The following is a 19,652-nucleotide window of genomic DNA, read 5'->3' on the forward strand; positions in this document are numbered from 1 at the left end:
GCTCTCTATGGTAAGAGGTGTAGAACACCGACATGTTGGGATGAGGTCGGAGAACGAAAACTTCTAGGCCCAGAGTTAGTACAAGAAACTACTGACAAAGTACGTATGATCCAACAACATATGAGAACGGCTCAAAGCAGACAGAAGAGCTACGCCGATCATCGACGACGAGACCTGGAGTTTGCAGTGGGTGACCGTGTATTCTTAAAAGTATCACCTTGGAAGGGTGTGATAAGGTTCGGAAAGAAAGGGAAGCTCAGTCCCAGATATATTGGACCATACGAAATACTTGAACGAATTGGACCAGTGGCATACCGTGTAGCTTTGCCACCAGCCTTGTCACATGTTCACGATGTGTTTCACGTCTCACTTTTAAGGAAATACTTGGCGGACCCATCACATGTACTGCAAACAGAACCAATGCAGTTGGAACAAGATTTGTCTTATGAAGAGCAACCAGTACAAATCCTTGATCGAAAGGAACAAATTCTTCGGACAAAAAGAATATCACTAGTGAAGATTCTATGGAGGAGCCAAGCCACCGAGGAAGCAACATGGGAACCGGAGGAGGAGATGAAACAAAAGTATCCTCATCTATTTACTTCTTAAGGTATGTCAAATTTCGAGGACGAAATTTTTTTTAAGGGGGGTAGGATGTAAGAACCGGTAAAATATATATGTATAAATAAATAAAAATGGCCTCATAGGTGGGTAATCATCGGCCATTACTCATTTTCCCCAAGTAATCGGGCATGAGGACATCTGGCATAATGGGGCATACGCGATTCGAACCCAACTCAAAGCTAGGATTGAACGACTTCCTACCACTAAGCCACCGCCCCAGATGTCAACAAAAACGGAATAGATATATACATATATTAAAAGTTTCCAATAGTCACTATTCATAATTACTATGCACAATAGTCACTATGCAAGATTTACTATGCAGAAATACTATGTAAGATTACTATGCAGAAATACTATGCAAGTTCACTAAAAGTACTATTCACAGTAGGACCCACCGAGTACTATTCACAAGCGGGTCCCACACAAGCGGGTCCCACATCAGCGGGTCCCACACAAGCGGGTCCCATATAAGCGGGTCCCACCAACAGCGGGACCCATCACTAGTCAGCACAACTATTACAGTCACGCACACCGTCTACTATTACACCTAACATTTACTGTTCAAACAACGAAAATAATAATTTAATAATATAATTATCGACGAAAAATAATTAAATAATATTAATCACTGTTACTTCGTTGACGAATATAATAATTAAATATCTAAATAGTATTTACTATTCAAAAGTATTGTTCACAAAAAAAATCTATAAATAGCGGATCTCAGAAGAAGAAAAAAACTCACGAGAGAAACAGAGAAGAGAAAATAGTAGGGGAAAGAGGGAAAGAGGAAGAGAGGGAGAGAAGAAGAGGAAAAGGAAATCCGCTTCAAGTAAGTCTTTTAAAATATTTATGATTGGTTAATCTTAGTAATTTAGGATAAAACGTGCATATGAGGCGATAACTCGCTATAGATTATGTAAGTTTTATCATCTTATTTGAACGGTGAAATGCTGGCATAGTAACCGTAAAGTAAATGGTTGGTTCTACCACCTATGTAAATATCCATCTATGTAAATCAGGATAAAACATGCATAAGAGGCGATAACTCGCTATAGATTATGCAAGTTTTACCCTCTTATTTGAACGGTGAAATGCAAGCATAGTAACCGTAAGTAAACTTTCAGCACAGAAAGGCAAACTGTTAAGCATAGGCGAACTGCTAAGCATAGTAGCCAAGAAATAAACGAAATCAAAGAATGGTAAAACTGCTGAGCATAGTAACATGTGGGGTCCATATGAATAGTAACATGTGGGGTCCACATGAATTTACATGTGGGGTCCACATGAATGGTAACATGTGGGGTCCACATGAATAGTAACATGAGGGGTCCACATGAATAGTAACATGAGGGGTCCACATGAATAGTGCATGTGGGGTCCACATGATCTTAAAACATGACTTTGATACAAATTAGAATATTTACAGGTTATTCACTCCAAGGTGTAAGCTCAAACAAACCTGTGACCAGAAAACTATTGGTAAGGGTCGTAAGGGTTTTCTATCATTGATTCTCTTTTAAGTAAGGGTCGTAAGGGTTTTTCTATCATTGATTCTCTTTTAAGTAAGGGTCCCCTATCATTGATTCTCTCATTGATTCTCTTTTGCTATATTTGAAGTAAGGAGTGTTCCTTTCATGTTTTTGAGGTAAGGGTTGCCTTATGTTTTTGAGGTAAGGGTTGCCTATCTATTGATTCTCTTTTGCTGATATAAAGGTTTTTCTTCTCCGAAACTTGTTTCAATGAGATATGTTTATATTTAGGGTTTATCTTGTGATACCCTAATTCTGAATATGGACTGAGTTATGATATGATGACGGATGGACGCGTTATAGTCCTCCATGTGCACGTGGGTAATGACGACTCTAGAGAGTGTAAATCTAGAGGATTATGAGCCGAGGTATGGCTATGAATGAGCCGAGATATGGCTATGAATGAAAGCATCTATGCTTAATGAAGTCTATATATCTTGATATCAAGTTCTAAAAGTTTTCTCTATACGTTTGGAAAGCCTGTTGTGCTTATTCTTTCTTTCCATATGAGATGTCATATCTGCAAAATATCATGTTCTTATGAGCTTGACAATTCTACATCACTTGTTGTTTATACCCTACTGGGCTATTTGAGCTCACCCCCTTCTTTTCCTTGTTTTATGGTTCCAAAACCCAGGTGAAGTATAGATGGAAGATGAGGAATGCTAGAGTTGAATGCAGAACTGTTCTAAAGAACAATTATGTTTTAAGTGTGTATCAACTATGTCTTGAATTACGATGTAATAAGTTAGACCTAATTTCTGTAAATCCTCTAAACGTATTTGAGATCTTGGGAATAATGAAAGTGTTTGAGAATAATGAAAGTTTTTGAGAAAGATGATGTCATATTATTCTACGCACCGAGTTGGTATTTTCAAGAAAAACCGGGGCGTTACACCTACCCCTTTCCCTTTGAGGGGAATTCCCCCCCTCCTCTTCCCCTCCCCGCATCCTTCGGGGACAAAATCCCCTCCCCGCCATGCCCCAACATCACCCCCTCTTTAGTCATTGATACACTAATGCTGGGTGTCCCTAATCAACTTGATGCAATTTCAATATATAAAAATGTTATAAACTAACATACTTATAGACGAAGGAGATATATTTCTTACTCTTCAGAAGATAGCAAACCATCCCATAAGTTGGTCTATAAAATACTTATAGACCATTGGTCCAAGACCACGGCGCTTTAATGATCCCAACCATCCCATAAGTTTTTAGATCAAGTGGTATCATAGCCACTTCGAGTACCCAACATCCAAACCCCATTTTGGATCATTAATTTTGGGAAATGTTATGAGCATTGCTGTATTCTGATGATCGCACTCCTGACTTTATTAAAAGTAAGGTATGGCCCGCACCATAGGATGATCCAAACCGTCCATTAGATGGTGCACACCCTAAATAGGTTGCGCCGAAAAAATCATTTCCTTAGGTTGATCCTAACCCTCCGATCTGTAGAGGTACTGAATAATCATATTCCTCTATAGATCGAAGGGTTAGGATCAACCTATGGAAATGATTTTTGGGGCACAACCTATTTAGGGTGTGCCCCATCTAATGGATGGTTTGAATCAGCGTATGGTGAGGGCCATACCATACTTTTAATAATAAAATGCAATTTATTTTGGCTACCGATGTTGGCACTACGATTTTTTGATAATTGCATACACTCAGTTTGTCTTTATTATTTCAACATCTGTCAAAAGGTTATTATAGTTCCCAAAATGCTCTCAGAAGCTAATTAAAGGGAAAAGACAAGCTAAGTTTATGTTTGGGAGAATCTTGTTGCCGATCCACAGAGTTTCTAGTAGTTTTCCTATAAAAAAAACACTTAAAAATATACAAAAAAATGGCATTGATTAACGGGGCAGGGCGGGTGGGGACAAGTTCATCCCCTTCCCCTTCCCCTTCCCCTCCCCGCACCGGGGAATTTTTAAAATCCCCTTCCCCTCTCAAATCGGGGAATCCCCGCCTCAAACAGGGCGGGGCGGGGCGGATCCCCGCTTTTTCGGGTGAAATTGCCAGCCGAGTTTGGCGTTTAATTTCGACCACTATCTACATTTGCTAGCTGATTCTTAACTAATACCAGTGCATTTCAATTTTTGTCACGGCTCCGCCACATAAGACCCTGCATCAAACCCCAACAAAAATAATGGCTAGAGTTGTCTAGCGGGTGAAATTATAAATGAATTTGTCGTGTGTGTGTGTTTTTGCTAGGGTTGCAACTCGGGTTGGGCAGGTCGGGTTTTCTGGAACCCTACCCGAGAAAGTTCTCGGGCTGGATTTTTTTAGGAAAACCCATGATTCTTAAACCCGGCCCTACCCGAGATAGTTTCTCGGGTTGGGTCGGGTTTTTTCCTCTCTGTCAACATTTTTTTTTTTATATATATATTTCAAATGGTCTTACGTCACTCTAAGCTTCTTTTAAACCTATTGATTTAAACACACCGATGAAATTTACCCAAAGGCCTGAGAATTTATGAAGAGAATATTACAGAGGTCTCTAGCAATAAAATATGCATGCCTTTAAAAGATTTACACAAATAATAATTACAACGGCAAGTCAACAAAATAAAATCCTAAAATCACATTAACATGAACTTTAATCTGCCTATGAGGCTGTGATTAATAATAACATCCTGATAAAAACACAAAATATTAACGAACGTACTGATAGAAATACAAACAAAAAATGCACAGGATATTACTCGACAGTTACAATTGAAAAAGAAAATAATAAAACAAAACACAATTTCTAATGAAAGCTAGTGTTTCAGAGGGATGGCTAAGAAAATGAGACAAACCCACCTCATATCTTCATTTATACACGAGAGTGCAAATTGGGTTTCAGTATTTGAACCCGACCCATAGGTTTTTCGGGTCGGGTTGATGCGGGCCGGGTGCAACCCTAGCTTTTTGCATAGGAAATTTATCAAAAATGAGTTGCATGACTGTATTTAGATAATGGGAGGAACTCACATTGTTTTACATGTTTTAACTAGTTGTCAATGGCTGTTGATTTCTTTTTGGGAATTGTAAAAACGTCTAAACAAGGTGAATTCGTCGCATTCTAAAATCATGGTCCTGCGGATATCAGTTTCCATATCTAAATATTCACTCTTTGCACTAGGTAGTAACATACCTTGTGTAATATTTTATGATGATAGCAATTTTTTTTGTCGTAGTTGGATCTGAGGAATTCTTTAATTAGCATCTGATCTGATGAGGATTCAAGCAGATCACAACCTAGAAATGAGTAAATCCAATTCCACTCGACACCCCTAACTAAGTGAGATGGTTTTTTTAGACTGATTAATATCTTTAGAGGCCGGCTAACATGACTCTTCGTGTAAGAGTGAAAGCTTATGAAGAATCCTAGAGTGTCACATTTCCAATAAGAATGCGAACTTGCTAAATTGACAACTTAAATTTGAATTGATTTCTATTTTTACCAAAATATCCCTATTTTAAGGGTCAATTTAAAAATAATTACAATTGAAATGGGTTTTAAATCTATTTCCTCCATTGTGTTCTTACCTTTATGCTTGTACCTGGCGACCTTTAAATTTTTGGCACCACCACCACCGCCGCCGCCTTCTTCTCTCTGTCTCCCTCTCTCTACCAGAAAATCTGTCATAACCAACGCAACTCAACTCAACTCAACTCAACTCAACTAAGCCTTTTTCCCAAACTAATTGGGGTCGGCTAATGAATCCTTTAGAAAATATTCATGAAAATCTGTCATAACCAACGCTAACAAAATACCAAATCATGCCTACTCTGGGCTAAAGATCGAGATGAAAGATCAACACAAGATGCAAAGAATGAGAGGGGAATATGGTTTTGGATTTTCAATCAAATTCTAGATGTTCCCTCGAGTGATCGGGATTTTTCCAAATCTCTGCTAAATTGAATGCTTTGTCTTAGATTAGGCTTTACATGACGGGTTGTCTGTTTAAATGCAACAACTATAGAACAAGTGCCATTACAAAAGCTCATGATCTAAATGCAAGGTTCTAAATTTCAGTTTCGGTCGGCATGGAACAGAAACATTACGGTTTCGGTGGAAATCTTGTAAAATCACGGAAATGTATGGAACATGTGCAAATGACGAAATTTTAAGATGAAACTTCGGGAAATGCTAGAATAAGCACAACTACATATTTAGAAACCATCATATAAGCAAGAAAGTCATCCATAATAGCCTAATCACATCAAACACTTAGTGACATGGGTTTTTGCACATGTCTGGAACAGTAAAGTCAATAAAAAAGTACAATGTAGTGAAGTATATGAAAGTGCAAACTGCAAAGACACACCCGTTTGGCTAGCATTTATCTATTTTATTTCTCATTTTTTTAGTTTAACTTTATATATTGCAACAACAAGAAAGTATTTAAGATTATTTCAGCAAAATAAGAAAGGGCCCTTTTGTTAGCATATATATATATATATATATATATATATATATATCGGAAAAGTGAGCGTACTCGGTCAAGTACATAAGCTTATCTACTCGATCGGCTAAAAACAGTGGGGGCCCACATTTTTTGGGTGATCCAAACCATTCATTTGAAAGGCGCTTACCTAGATAGGGTGTCCACAAAAAATCAGTCCCATAGGATCATCATAACCCATCCAACAGTGGAGAGAGAATGGGCAGATTTGTGGACAAACTGTGTCTGTCCATTTTTCCCTCCACATTTCGATGGGTTAGGATGATCCTATGGATCTGATTTTTTGTGGGCACCCTATGTAGGTAAGGGCCTTTCGAATGAATGGTTTGAATCACCTCAAAAAATGTGGGTCCCCACTGTTTTTAGCTCGACCGAGTAGATAAGCTTATCTACTCGACCAAGTACGCTTACAATGCAACAACAAGAAAGTATTTAAGATTATTTCAGCAAAATAAGTGAAAATCAAGATGGGTTCAACTTTTTTGCAAAATAATCACAATTGAGGGAAAAACACTAACATTGACAACCAAGATGATGAATATGGCAATATGATGGCAAGTTGGAAACGATGATATCAACATATTCAATGAAGAAAAAGAACAAGATACCGTGGAATGTATGGGTGAATTTCTGATTCAAACATTTCTCCACAAGGCACCAGCATTCACGAGTTTAACATAGGATCTCGTAAAATCTTCAAAGAATTTCTTCTGATCATTTGCATATAATTTAACCCAACTGCAGAAGCAAAAAGAGGTTTCCCTCATGTTGAGTGCCTACGAGAAAACTCATAACCCAATCATATGTAGGGGAGAATCCATCGAAAGTATGCAGGGGTGCAACTCGGGTCAATTTTTGAGAATTCGGGTTGAGCTTTTATCATAAAATCAGGTCAGGTTCGGATTGATTCCAATTCATTTTTTAGCAAAATCTCAACCTGACCCAACTCGACCATTATTGCACCCCTAGTATATGATATTAAGAAATATGATATCATAGGAATATAGTCATGTAGCACATCTTTGATAAGAAATATGATATTAAGGCCATGTTTGGCAGCGATGGAAGTTTTTTCCATGGATATTGGATTGTCAAGTGGCAGGAGAGGGGCAAGGGGTTTGGAGAGGGAGAGAATTGAGAGGGGAGAAGTTGAGAAGTGGATGAAAAGCAGGGAAAAGAAAAACTATACTCAAAATAGAGTTTTAGTTTTACTTATTTTTCAGCCACTTCGCATCATCTCCTCACTAAGGCCCTCTCAATTCTCTCCCTCTCCCACTCTCCCTACCCCCTCCCAGAACTTGATAAGCTAATATTTCATGGAATAAAATCCATGGTTACCAAACACGTCCTAAGAAGAGAAAATGAAGAACCTTAAGCATTCATCATCGTCAACAAGTGCGTGATCCGACGGAAGCCCAATCATGTTCAACATGCCAGCTGGATGTGAAGAATATATAAAAAGAAAAAACAATATTCAAAACAAGGAATAATGAAAAAGCATGGATGAATCTGTTTAACCTAGAAGCAACCATGAAATAGAAATAGATGAGGAATCAGAAATAGAAACCCTATGTCCCTACAAGTTAATTGCTAATATTGAAGATGTATTTTTAGATAATTATTAGTTCACTACATTTCCAAAGAAAAAAAGAAGAAGATAATTATTAGTTCACTTCAACATAAAGTACAAAACCAGGGATTTGCTAGGGACCATCGCAGAACGCATTTTCGGACCGGCTGTTACATGATAGAGCAGCCACCTCAGATGACTTAAATGAATAAGACAAAATCTGTCAAAAAGTCTATGTGGCTGCTCTCTCATGCAACAGCCGGTCCGCGAAATGCCTGCTGCGATGATCCCTAGCAAATCCCATAAAAACAATGTATCCATATAAATAAAGATAATTTTAAGGCCCTGTTTGGATTGCAGGAAAACATTTCTTGAGGAAAAGTTTTACTTACGAAAAATTTTTTAGCAGGAAATGATAAATTTCAGGGATATCATTATAAATTAAGGGTCCCTGTAAATAAAACGTAGAACTGTGGTGGTTCACTTTTTTTCCTATGTAATCAATCAGTGGAAATGCATGAACTTTTGGAAAAGTGGTTCTTTTTTAAAATTTTCCAGAAAAATCCTGCAATCCAAACAAGGCCGGAGCCACTCACCTGACGATGTCCACGGTTTCTCCAAAAGCACCTTGAAATAGGAATTGTCGAAAACGGTGGGATTTCCAAAACCTTTGCTTCCGATAGTATGTGCTCCGGATAATGCAACAAGTTCTTGAGTGCTACAAGTATGCATATCATGTCATATAATGGTTATTGAAGCAAAATAACTATAAGAACAAGAATGGAAAACACACCCAATATAATATGTAATGCTTGTAAGAGATGGTAAGCATTTTCGTGATATTTAGAAATTGCAAAAAGTAGCTGAAAGTTATTATCAGTTAACAAATTATTTGGAGGAATAATGTGATGGATGTAAAGCCTATATTGTGCTAAAAAATCCTTCTATTACATTTGAATCCATAAGATTCAAAATTTAATTTGAATCTTATTCAACAGAAATTATAAAGGCACTAAATCATCCACTGAAAATCGGATTTGAAACATTGATGGTCTTAAATTTACTTTTACCCTATGGATTAAAGGGGCATGAAATAGCATTGCAAGTTCAGTTGTTAATACTGTTTCGTTTGGCATTTTGTTTCGGTAAGTAGGACGAATTGTTTCAAAGTTTCGGACGTTCTGTTGTTTCGTTTCGAAAAAGACACTAATACCAGAGAATACTTTTTAAATAGTTACGAATTTAAATTTTAAAAATAAAAAATTGTTAAAAAATATAAGAAACCATCGCACCAACCAAATATAACAAAAATACATATTTTATTACTTAAAGTTAAAGGACCAAAATTATAGTAATACATCAATGAAACTAAGAAAAATAATCATACAAAATGCTAGGAAGTTTACAAATAAAATAAAGATTGAATTATTCAAATTTCTCACAAATAACATCTCATTTCTCAAACATGAGTCATCTCCTTCTAGTTGCTGTCAAAAGCTAGATCATCAAACTCAGTTAAATAATACACCCCCCCCCCCCCCGCCGCGGGTACCCCACGAACATCATCGGGATCTACATCCTTATCTTCATCGTCTACGGTAGCAATATGAGTAGTTTCTTCCACTTGTTACGTACCTAAATCCCTTGTGCTGGTCATGCTCTGCTATCTAATCCATCAAGACATCAACTGATAGGGTATCTAGTGTTTTATGTCTTCCTTCGTAAATCCTCAGCACAGAATTTAAGAGTTTCTAATAAGTTTAACTTTAAATTTAAACTGTAATTGATTCTTGAGAAGTGGGAACATTAACTAAAAATATTATACGTTTCTGAAACTTCAAATTGTAATGGAAAAACACCAAGTCATCCAATCTCTAGAGCTTCAACATATTCCTCTTGGCAAAATGGTGTGTTAGAAAGTACTCCAGCTCCTTTTATATCATATCGCATTGGATCTAAGTGATTAGGGATTAGGGCTTGTCCAGTTCGTGATCATGCCTCTGGAAAGAAGAGGACACCGAGCAATGTTGAACAAGTCGATCCACCATAGGATAACCAAGATGAGATAGATCAATCGAGGAGACTAGAGGAGATCTTAACCCAAGGATTGGATCAACTAGAGAATCCAATTCGAGAAGATGGAGATGATGATTCAGATGACTTCATGGAGAACCCATTCCATAATCGTGCCCATACTCAAGAGATGTTTGCATGAGTTGCTGGGAGATGGGAGTTGAATCTGAAAATAGAGATTTTGGAATTCCACGAAAGCTTTCAAGCTAAGGAATTTATATATTGGATGAGTACTATAGATAGAATCTTTTATTATAAAGATATACCCAATTACAAGAAGGTTAAGGTAGTGGCCATTCACTTAAAAGGAAGGGTCTCAGCATGGTAGGAACAGTTGAAACTATCCTGGGAAAGAAGAGGGAAACCGAAGATCACTGACTGGAGAAGATGAACTAACAGAAAATTTCCTTCTGTAAAATTATGTTAGAACCATGTACCGAAAGCTAGATAATTAAGGAAATTGATATGTAGATGATTATATGGGGGAGTTCCATCAGTAGGTGGCCCGAAACAATTCTTCGTAAAGTGTTGAACAACTAATTGCAAGGTATCTAGGTGTATTATGGCTAAACATCTAGGATGTTTACAATCTCCATTTGTTTGAGACAATTTCAGAGGCAGATAAGCGTGCCTTGGTCATGGAGAAGAAGCAGGTGAGAGGTGCTTTCCTAGCTAGAGTTGTCCTGGACAACCAGATAGGCTACGATCCCAAGATTGATTGGGAGCAAGATTCTAGACCCGCGGGCAATGAAATGATAGACCATAATGATTGATTGGGGTTGCAGGGGGTATGAACACAGCATTCGCACAGAGGTTGACTACATCTGGTCCGAGGGTACAAAATCAAGGTGAAGACTCTAGGATTCGATGCTTCAAGTGCAAAGAACATGGACACACAAGTTTTCAGACTTTCATAGAATGTTGAGCACTCAGCATGGATACAGAAAAACAACTACTGATTGAAGAAGAGAAGATAGACTATGGGGCTGATCATGAGGAGGAATCGATCTAGTCAGGTTCTTATATAGTGGTTACAAGGAAGCTTTTGCTATACGAAAAGCATATTTTCACCAAAGCGCTGGCATCCATTGATGCAAGACAACCTTGTGTGTGTGTGGGGGGGGGGGGGGGGGTGGGGGGAGGTGTTCAAGAATCAATACCAAGGGTATTGAAATTAAAATGATTGAAATTGATAAAAAAAAAAAGAGGATTTAAATCCCATGAGATCAAGAAAGAGGAAATATAGAGTTTGAGAAGAGAAGTAGAAGAAAAAGAAAAGACAACACAAGCATAGTAAAGAGAGAAATATGATCTTAGTATCTTACTTAGGATAGGAACAGAAGTTAAGGCCCATTAGTTGCCAAGAAATCACTCAAAGGTTTGATCTAGGAGAGCAGACCCATATCAAGAGGGGAGAAAATCATTTCCACTTGCATAAGGCTTCAATTCTTTTATTTATTCCATCATTCATTATTACCAAAATGATGTACAAAAAACCCTCTTTTAAGATAAGACTTCAATTCTTTTATTTATTCCATTATCTTTTTGAATTTGGTCAAGAAAAAACATTTCCTGGGAAAGGGGGCTAGCATCAAGAGTTGCTTGTGTACGAATACGAGTTTCACCTTCGGACAATTTGATTAAGGCAGAGCATGAGAGCATAGATTTGGAAGTTTGCCTCTGCTTATTGGCTCCTTTCATGCTTTCGTAGAATGTAGAGCACACAAGTCTTCAGGCTCTCGTAGAATGTCGAGCACTCACATGGATAGAGGAAAACAACTACTGATTGAAGAAGAGAAGTTAGATTAAGGGGCTGATCACGAAGAGGAATCGATCTATGTTAAGGTCAAGATGAGGTGGAGTTCGAGTTCTTTTATGGAGATCACAAGGAAGCTTTCACTATCCGGAAGAGCATATTTTCACCAGAGCGTTGTCATTAACACAATACTAAGGGAATTAAACTAAAAAAATGGTAAAACTGAATTGTGTTCACATGATACTCGGTAAATACAATGGAAAATGAATGATTACTAATTGCATTCAATAGATCAATTAAGAAATCAAGGCCAATACCAAGAAACAAAGCAACTGTCGGACACAATGAATATACTGAAATATGTAATATATATGACAATAATGAACTCACGAGAAGCCTTTTCTTAGAAAGCATTTCTTCAGACCAGAAACATCCAGAGATTCCTGGGGGAGTTTTCCTTGTGGATCGGGCACCCTACAATGTACAAAGATATTCAATCGTTAAAATCTGGGCATCTATGAGTTCTTGCGGAACATTCTTCAAATGTTTAGAACATAGTTCAAAAACTCAGTCGTGTTGAATCAACTTGTGAAGTGCTAAGAGTCAAGTCAATGCTGCATACAACTTGATTTTGACTCTTCTTACTGAACCCGGCTAGAAACTCAGAAATTTGATCAGAATCTTGAAAATCATGGTTGAAAACTCAGAAGACTTGGAGAAGGGTTTCCCAGGACTTGCAAAACAAGGTAAACAGTCGAACAAGGCCAGTTTTCTAAACCTGATTTAAAACTCAAACAATGATTTAAGGTGCAAATTTTTCACCTTACATTGAATCTAGCCTGCCTAACTGAACTGGAATGATGGGGCCTTCACACAGTGAAACTGCTTCAGATCCAGCTACAGCAATCATGTCGGCCCAAGATACTATAAGTCCAAGCAAAACATGTATAAGCAAGGAATGGAATAAAAATCAAAAGTAGAAAATATTTGCTGTGGAGATATAAATTATATACCTGGTTGAGTATTTTCCAGTTCAGTCCTTGCTTTCTCCAAAATCTAGATAACAATGAATCCATCAAAGGAGTTAGTTGATCGCAAATCTTGCAAATATTAAAATGAATGAATTCAGATAACATCGCCTGCATACGCCAGAAAAGATCTAGAGCACTCCCATGAGGGCATCCAAGATTTTGATGTTATAAGAGGTGGGAAATGCAAGAAAGCACCCACATGCAGACAGAGGTAATGAGAAAAGAGGAAGAGGGAGGTTTTTTTGTTTGTTTGTTTGGTTTGTGTGTGTGTGTGTGTGTGTGGTGGGGGGGGGGGGGGGGGGGGGGTGTTGGAGATGCCTTCACAGATTTACTGAGGCCCGAATTTTCAGGTCTGTCAAGTTCATAAACTATGGAACCGTTCATACCACCTGCATGGATAAAGATTGGATTAGGGAGGAAAATATTAAAGAGGCATACAGAAAATTAACTGATGGTTTGTTTAAACTTCAGTAAGCTTGCCAAAAGAAGAAAATATGTCATTTAATATGTGCTGAATATTTTCGAAAATGAACATCAGTAAAAAGGAAATTAAAAGCAAAAAATTATTACATCATGGACAGAAATTGCCCTGCAACTAACACATCTCTATTGGTCCCCTATTTGGCAAGAGTGCACATCATTAGAATCCCTCAAAATGCGGGAAATAAGATATCTAGTTCTTAAAAATGTCATAGATCTCATTTAACATGTGTCCCAATCTCCAAAGATCACTCCTCCACAAAAGCCAAGCAAACATATTCATAAGCCTTTAACACTATAAGTCACCCCTAGCTCATTTTTGTGTTGAAAAATATATTATGTTTGTGTTTATTCCAGCACTTTTATCATACGTTACATGTACGTTTCACTTAAGGAACTTTGCTTTTGTACCTCTTTCACCTAAATGAATAAAAAAGGCATGCTCCATAATAGGTGGCATAATCGTATTCCATGAAGGTTATTTTCTTCCTCTTCTCCTCCTCTATTTCTCTCTTCTTATCTTTCATTCAATTTCTATATGGTAGCAGAGTGCAACTAGAACAAAGGGTGCCAGATCTATTTTCTCCAGCATCGACAAGCATCAAAGAGGAATTAAGAGGCTTGTTTAGACTGTCGACATACCAACTTTCACACGATTCATATAAATTTTTATACATAATGCATACACCATAACTCACATGCAATTCATATAAATATAATTAAGTGATATATATTGGTATAATATACCACTAATAAGCTTACGATTTTGGTTTCTCTGTGCATGTCGGTTTCAATGTCTTTGGGTGGGGATGGAAATGGAAATATTTCAGTCATTTTGTGTCAGTTTTGTGGAAATTTAGAGCTATGGGTTGGTCAAGTTATTCAAGTTGAGTTGTGCAAACTTGATTCAGTCGACAAAAAAACTTATTGAGTATTTTCATTACTCATTAGTCGACTTACTAGTCTTCCTCATGTTGTATTATTTGAGAAAACCAATTAATTTCATTCAAGTCTTGGTAGAGTCAAATTGGTAGGATCTCTTGGGTTTTAAATTTTTGTCAGGTAATTTGGTTTATCAAATAGGATTAGTAAAATAACTTGTATAGAAAGCAATTTAATAAAAAGGAACTTGACGTATGATAAATGGAACAGTTACTAAGAGTTCCATTCTGCTCCAAGCCAATTGGTAAATGATTTTTTGCATAGAAACACTCTCATGTGTATCAATGTCACCCAATACAGTGATCAAGGTCATTATCAATGCTTCCCAAAATAGAACACAAGATATTTAATTAGGAGTATACACATGTATATTTCCTAGTAAAAATTCTAGCACGCAAATTGCAGGCGGACCTCGCATAGTCGCATATTCGATGACCCAAATTATTCATGTATTCTCTATTATGTATCAGCATGCCCAAGAATCCCCTGCATTACACAATCCCAACCCTCGATCGATGGATACTTTCTCATTAAATTTGCAATGTTGCCTACTATTTTGATAACTTTGATGTGTAGGAGCCACACCAGAGGTTCTTTTAATTCTCTCTTTGTTTCTTTTATTTCTTTCTGTTATTGTTGGGGTGTGGCGTGGAAATTATGTGTGATGGTCCACCCATAGAAGGAAATAAAAGACAAACAGTTTGGATCATAGAACATGTAGATCCTCCATGTCTTTGACCCAGTTTTTTTCAAGAAAAATATTCACATTTATCATATAAGAGCTCTCACCTGAATTATCATCCATATCAAATGTTCCTGCATCATGAAAAACCAGGCGAAGCACTCCAGCAGCCTTGGTCTTGGACAAGACCTTCCTAACCGCATCTCGAATGATTGGAGATGCACTGGAATGTACCCTTCCAACATCCATTAGGAAAAAAAATATATTAATTATACAGCATGAAGTGTAGAACCAACTAGAAATACAAAAATTATCACACAAATGCATGCATGTTGTCCAAAAGAGTGTCGATTGATTCGAGATGAATATCTATTTGTTTCATTAACACGTCAGAAATCAAGAAACGTGCCTGAAGCAAAATTTCAATTTTGTTTGGAGAAAAACCAGTGTCTGCAACTATTTAAAAAAAAAAAAAAAGGGCAGCCCAGTGCACGAGGCTCCCACCATTGCAGGGTCTAGGGAGGGCTAGATGTACGGAGCCTTACACCTGCTTTGCAGAGAGGCTGTTTCCGTGACTCGAACCAGTGACCACCAGGTCACAATGGAGCAACCTTACCGTTGCGCCAAGGCTCGCCCTCTCCGTGTCTGCAATTATATCGCAAAAAAATAGTAGATAACATAGTAGAACATTTAACAGGTATGAGTCTGAAAGTATGGGTTTATTACGGAATTTCTATTTTAGGTTATTTTAGTAATGTTTCTTTAGATGGGTAAACCTTGATATTAAAAATCCACGTGTATGGCCAACCCAAAAGAGAGGCCACATTTGTCACATGTATAGCCAATCATGAGGGCGAGTGCTGAAGTATAAATGATTAAACAATACCAACTCAAACAGCTTAGGCCCTGTTCGTTTAAGATTAAGATAAACCGATTGTGAGTGCCAAACCAATTATTGGATTCATACTATACTCGAATTTAAACATAATTTTGAGTCCAATAATCGGTTTGGCACTCACAATCGGTTGTCATAATCTTAAAACGAAAAGGGCCTTAAGCTTATGGAGTAATTAGTTGTTACATACTTAAAATTAAGTGAAAGAAAACAGAAAAAAATGAAAGGTGTGATAGGAATTACTGTATTGCATTAACACCATATCCTTACCCCAATTCATGTAAAGGAAGAAGAAATGGAAATGAAATAGCCTTAAAAATGAGCCCTCTCCTCGTATGGAAATTGTGAATGTTATTCCCATCTGTTGTTCAAACAAATAAAAGAGATCAAATAAAAGGGTAGTGTTTTCACTTATCAGAGAAGTAAAAAGATTTCAACTTACATGAACATTCCTTGGAAAAGGCAAGGACAGTTTTTTTCCCGCGAGATTTGAATAAAGGGTTGTTTGTTGGGGGTGGAGAGAATGAGTTTTTGAGGGAAGAGGAGAAGGAAGGATCTAAACTCATCGTCCTCATCTTCACCAAAGAGAAGAAGAAAGGATAATTTTTTGGAGGGCAGAACTTAATGAATAAAAGTAGTGTTTGTGTTTATATTCACTATTCAGCATATGTTGAACAGCTGAATCCAGGAATCAGGATATGGAATCGGGATCTGATTCTGATTCTGCCCGCTTCCAGATTTTGGTTCCGAAATGAAGGGAATCAAGTGGAAATGACACTGAGTGAAAAATGCCAGAATTTTTATCCCACCCTGAGATGTGGTATTCTGATTCCTCCCCAGTCGGAATGGAATTTTTATTAGAATTTTTTTTATTTTTAATTTTAATTTTTTTCTCATTTTAAGCAAGAATCGGAATATGATGTCTAATCCTATTCTTTATTCCGGCAATCCAAACACAGCCAAGATGAGAGATTAATAAGGATGCAACTTGGGTCGGGTCTAGCTTTTGCTAAAATATGAATCGGAAGCGACCCGACCCGATTTTAAGGTAAAAGCTCAACCCGAACTCTCCAAAACGACCACAATTGCACACCTAGGTGAGAAGTACCCAAGATAAAATAATAAATAAAATAATAAAAATCTTCGGACACTCATTTTCATAAGAAATAACCAAAGGGTGTTCCTATCAGTCCCACTTTCCCATTTTTTTTGACCTTTTTTACAGGTTGTGAAGCCAATAATTAGTAGAGTCTCACTCTCTCACTCATCTTAACATTAACCCTTAGTGAGCCTCAACAATTGAATGGTTTATATCTTTTTACAAGGTGGGCCTCATTGTATTAAAAAAAAAAAAAAAAAAAAAAAAAACGCATACACCTGCATGCAATTTGCCAAATTCTATATACAGTGTATTTTTGAAAAATCTCACTTGGGCCCACCTTGTTAAAAGATCAAAACTGTTCATCTGTTGGGTCTCAACATAAATAGGCTTTGCGTAATGAACTAAATACACCCATTTTCATTACTTGGGACACCCAGGTGCACTTTATCTCTGACTGCAAAGAGGCAGTTGTAAATCACATGGGAAGGATTGAAGGGACCTGATTGCCATCGTACACTGCCCCTGGGTGTCCCAAGTAATGAAAAGGGGCACATTTTTCCCATGTTTTATGGGCAATGCCTATTTACGTTGGGGCCTAACAAATGAACGGTTTGGATCTTTTATAAAGGTGGGGTCAACTGGTAAAAAGGCTAAAAGGAAGAGAATGGAACTCAAACATGGCGACTTTATCAGCACCCATATCGCCAAAATGGCAAAACATCCCTTCCCATTGAAAATTACCAAACTCAACTCAATAAAGCCTTTGTCCCAAACTAGTTGGGGTCGGCTAAATGAATCCTTTAGAAAAAATTCATGAAGAAGGTGAAAGGAATCTACCCGGATCTAATCCTGGCTCTGGTTGGGTTCTTCCACGTGCAGTGGCAGAGCAAGGACTTATGCATAAGGGAGGCAAGCTTATACATGCTTATACAGAAGGAGGGTAGGCCTTCAAATTTTAAAGGGGGTTGGGCCCAATTGAGTTGGGCCTATTAAGGATTTGGCCCAACTCAATAGGGGCAACTGCCCCCCTTATGCTACATGTAGCTTCGCCTCTATTTACGTGGATCATTTTCTTCCATTCTATCATATCCAAACAGGGGTGGAGGCACATATAGCATGAGGGTGGCCATGCCCCCCCCAATGATTTGAAAAATCCCATTAAAGATGCGTGTACATCCATGCATGCATAGGTAGTATAGTGGCTATGGCCACCCCAATGCCCAATGCAGGCAAGTGTAAATTAGCCTGGCCCCCCAAGTGTAAATTCTTGGCTCCGCCCCTGTATCTAAGGTCATGTTCTCTGTTATGTTCCAAGATATCAAGTCTTTCCTCATTGTTTCTACCCAAATTGTTTTCAATTTCCCCTACCTCTTTTTACTCCATCAACTTGGCATGAGTCGCCTCTTCTCACTGGAGTATCCAAAGGCCTACGTTGGATATGTTCAAACCATCTTAAGCTACGCTCTCTCATATTCTCCTCAACTAGTGCCACCCCCACCTTTTTTCGAATGTCTTCATTACCAAAATACTCAAAAATTACAAAAGCACCCTAATCTTTTCAAAAATGACTAGAACGTGTCTATCACATAATAAAATAACCAAAATACCCTTACCTAATAGAAAATGACAGAATGACTATATAAAGTCTGTGCACCAGCAATAAGTTTGAGAAAAATATAAAAATAAAAAGTGAGATTTAAAAAAATTCTTAAAAAGAAAAAAAAACTAACTAACCTAGAACACATATATTTCATCTGAAATGAAAAATAAAATAAAAAATACTCATATCACATAGAGAATAATCAAAGTACCCGTATCTCATAAAAAATAAACAAAATACCTTTAACTCAGTAAATGACCAAAGTACCCCTCTCTCATCAAGAACGACCAAACTACCTTCATCTTTCACTCACCCATGACACATAGGAATTAAGGATAGTTAAGTAAATTTTAATGAGACAGGGGTATATTTTTTTGGAAGAAGTCCCTGTTTGGTTGCTGGTTTTTTTTGGTTCGTGGGATTTATGTGGGAGAAAAAAAATCCCAGTAGATTGGTGGGAAAAAAAAGTCCTAGAAGTATCCCGATAAAATAAAAAACCCATGTTTGGTTGACCGGACTATGGTGGGAAAAAAAAAAAAAAACTTTGTTTGGTTGCTTGAACTGTTGGGAAGAATTTTTTTTTTCTCAAGCTTATTTTTGGTTCCTAGGTTTATTTTTGTTCCTAGGATTATTTTGGGATGGGATGAAAAGGCAATCATTACAAAAGTGGGATTAAAAAATTCACCACACAAGCAATCATTTACAAGAGTGGGATTAATAAAAACCTAGTGCTAAAAGGAAACCAAACATGGGATGGGACCAAAATTTTACTAAAACTGCCTGGGACAAAAATTCAACGCAACCAAACGGAGCTGGCATTAAGCTCCGTTTGGTTATTTTCTACGGGGCCTTTAGTTGCTGTGAATGACATGGATCCAATGGAGCACCCTTGGCATTAAGCT

At 37.5% G+C, this 19,652-nt stretch overlaps 2 protein-coding genes across 5 annotated transcripts in view; one reads left to right on the forward strand and one right to left on the reverse strand.

Moving 5' to 3' along the window:
• Positions 1–19,652, forward strand: part of LOC143846560 (uncharacterized) — an 87,649-nt gene that overhangs the window by 9,039 nt on the left and 58,958 nt on the right. The window lies entirely within an intron of this gene.
• Positions 4,660–16,687, reverse strand: APX6 (ascorbate peroxidase 6). 4 transcript variants are annotated; one of them, XR_013234780.1, is made up of 12 exons: positions 16,491–16,687; positions 16,319–16,409; positions 15,261–15,388; positions 13,368–13,438; positions 13,032–13,074; positions 12,846–12,942; positions 12,409–12,492; positions 8,786–8,907; positions 7,990–8,056; positions 7,228–7,357; positions 5,700–5,792; positions 4,660–4,801 (listed from the first exon to the last, which is right to left on the reverse strand). XR_013234780.1 is itself a non-coding variant. In XM_077355013.1 (12 exons), exons 4-11 carry the CDS (start codon positions 15,274–15,276, stop codon positions 7,255–7,257), a joined length of 603 nt encoding a protein of 200 aa, XP_077211128.1. In that variant the 5' UTR covers positions 15,277–15,388; positions 15,658–15,798; positions 16,319–16,409; positions 16,491–16,687; the 3' UTR covers positions 5,579–5,792; positions 7,228–7,254. The 4 variants fall into 4 exon arrangements, 3 of the variants coding, with proteins under 3 accessions (XP_077211128.1, XP_077211127.1, XP_077211126.1); XM_077355013.1 differs by lacking the exon at positions 4,660–4,801 and adding an exon at positions 15,658–15,798 and having other exon boundaries at positions 5,579–5,792; XM_077355012.1 differs by lacking the exon at positions 4,660–4,801 and having other exon boundaries at positions 5,579–5,792; positions 12,846–12,915.

Source organism: Tasmannia lanceolata, unplaced genomic scaffold (genome assembly GCF_043159265.1).
Source record: "Tasmannia lanceolata isolate RefF3 unplaced genomic scaffold, GAP_Taslan_0.1 ptg000015l, whole genome shotgun sequence".
Classification (NCBI taxonomy): domain Eukaryota; kingdom Viridiplantae; phylum Streptophyta; class Magnoliopsida; order Canellales; family Winteraceae; genus Tasmannia; species Tasmannia lanceolata.

Excerpts from the sequence above, each read along its gene's own strand:
- APX6 (XM_077355011.1), bottom strand. The coding sequence starts at position 16,623 with ATGAGGACGATGAGTTTAGATCCTTCCTTCTCCTCTTCCCTCAAAAAC. Across the intron at positions 16,410-16,490 it reads CTTTTCCAAGGAATGTTCAT|ATGGGAATAACATTCACAAT; the intron begins GTAAGTTGAAAT and ends TTTGAACAACAG. Across the intron at positions 8,057-8,785 it reads GAAACCGTGGACATCGTCAG|CTGGCATGTTGAACATGATT; the intron begins GTGAGTGGCTCC and ends CTTCACATCCAG.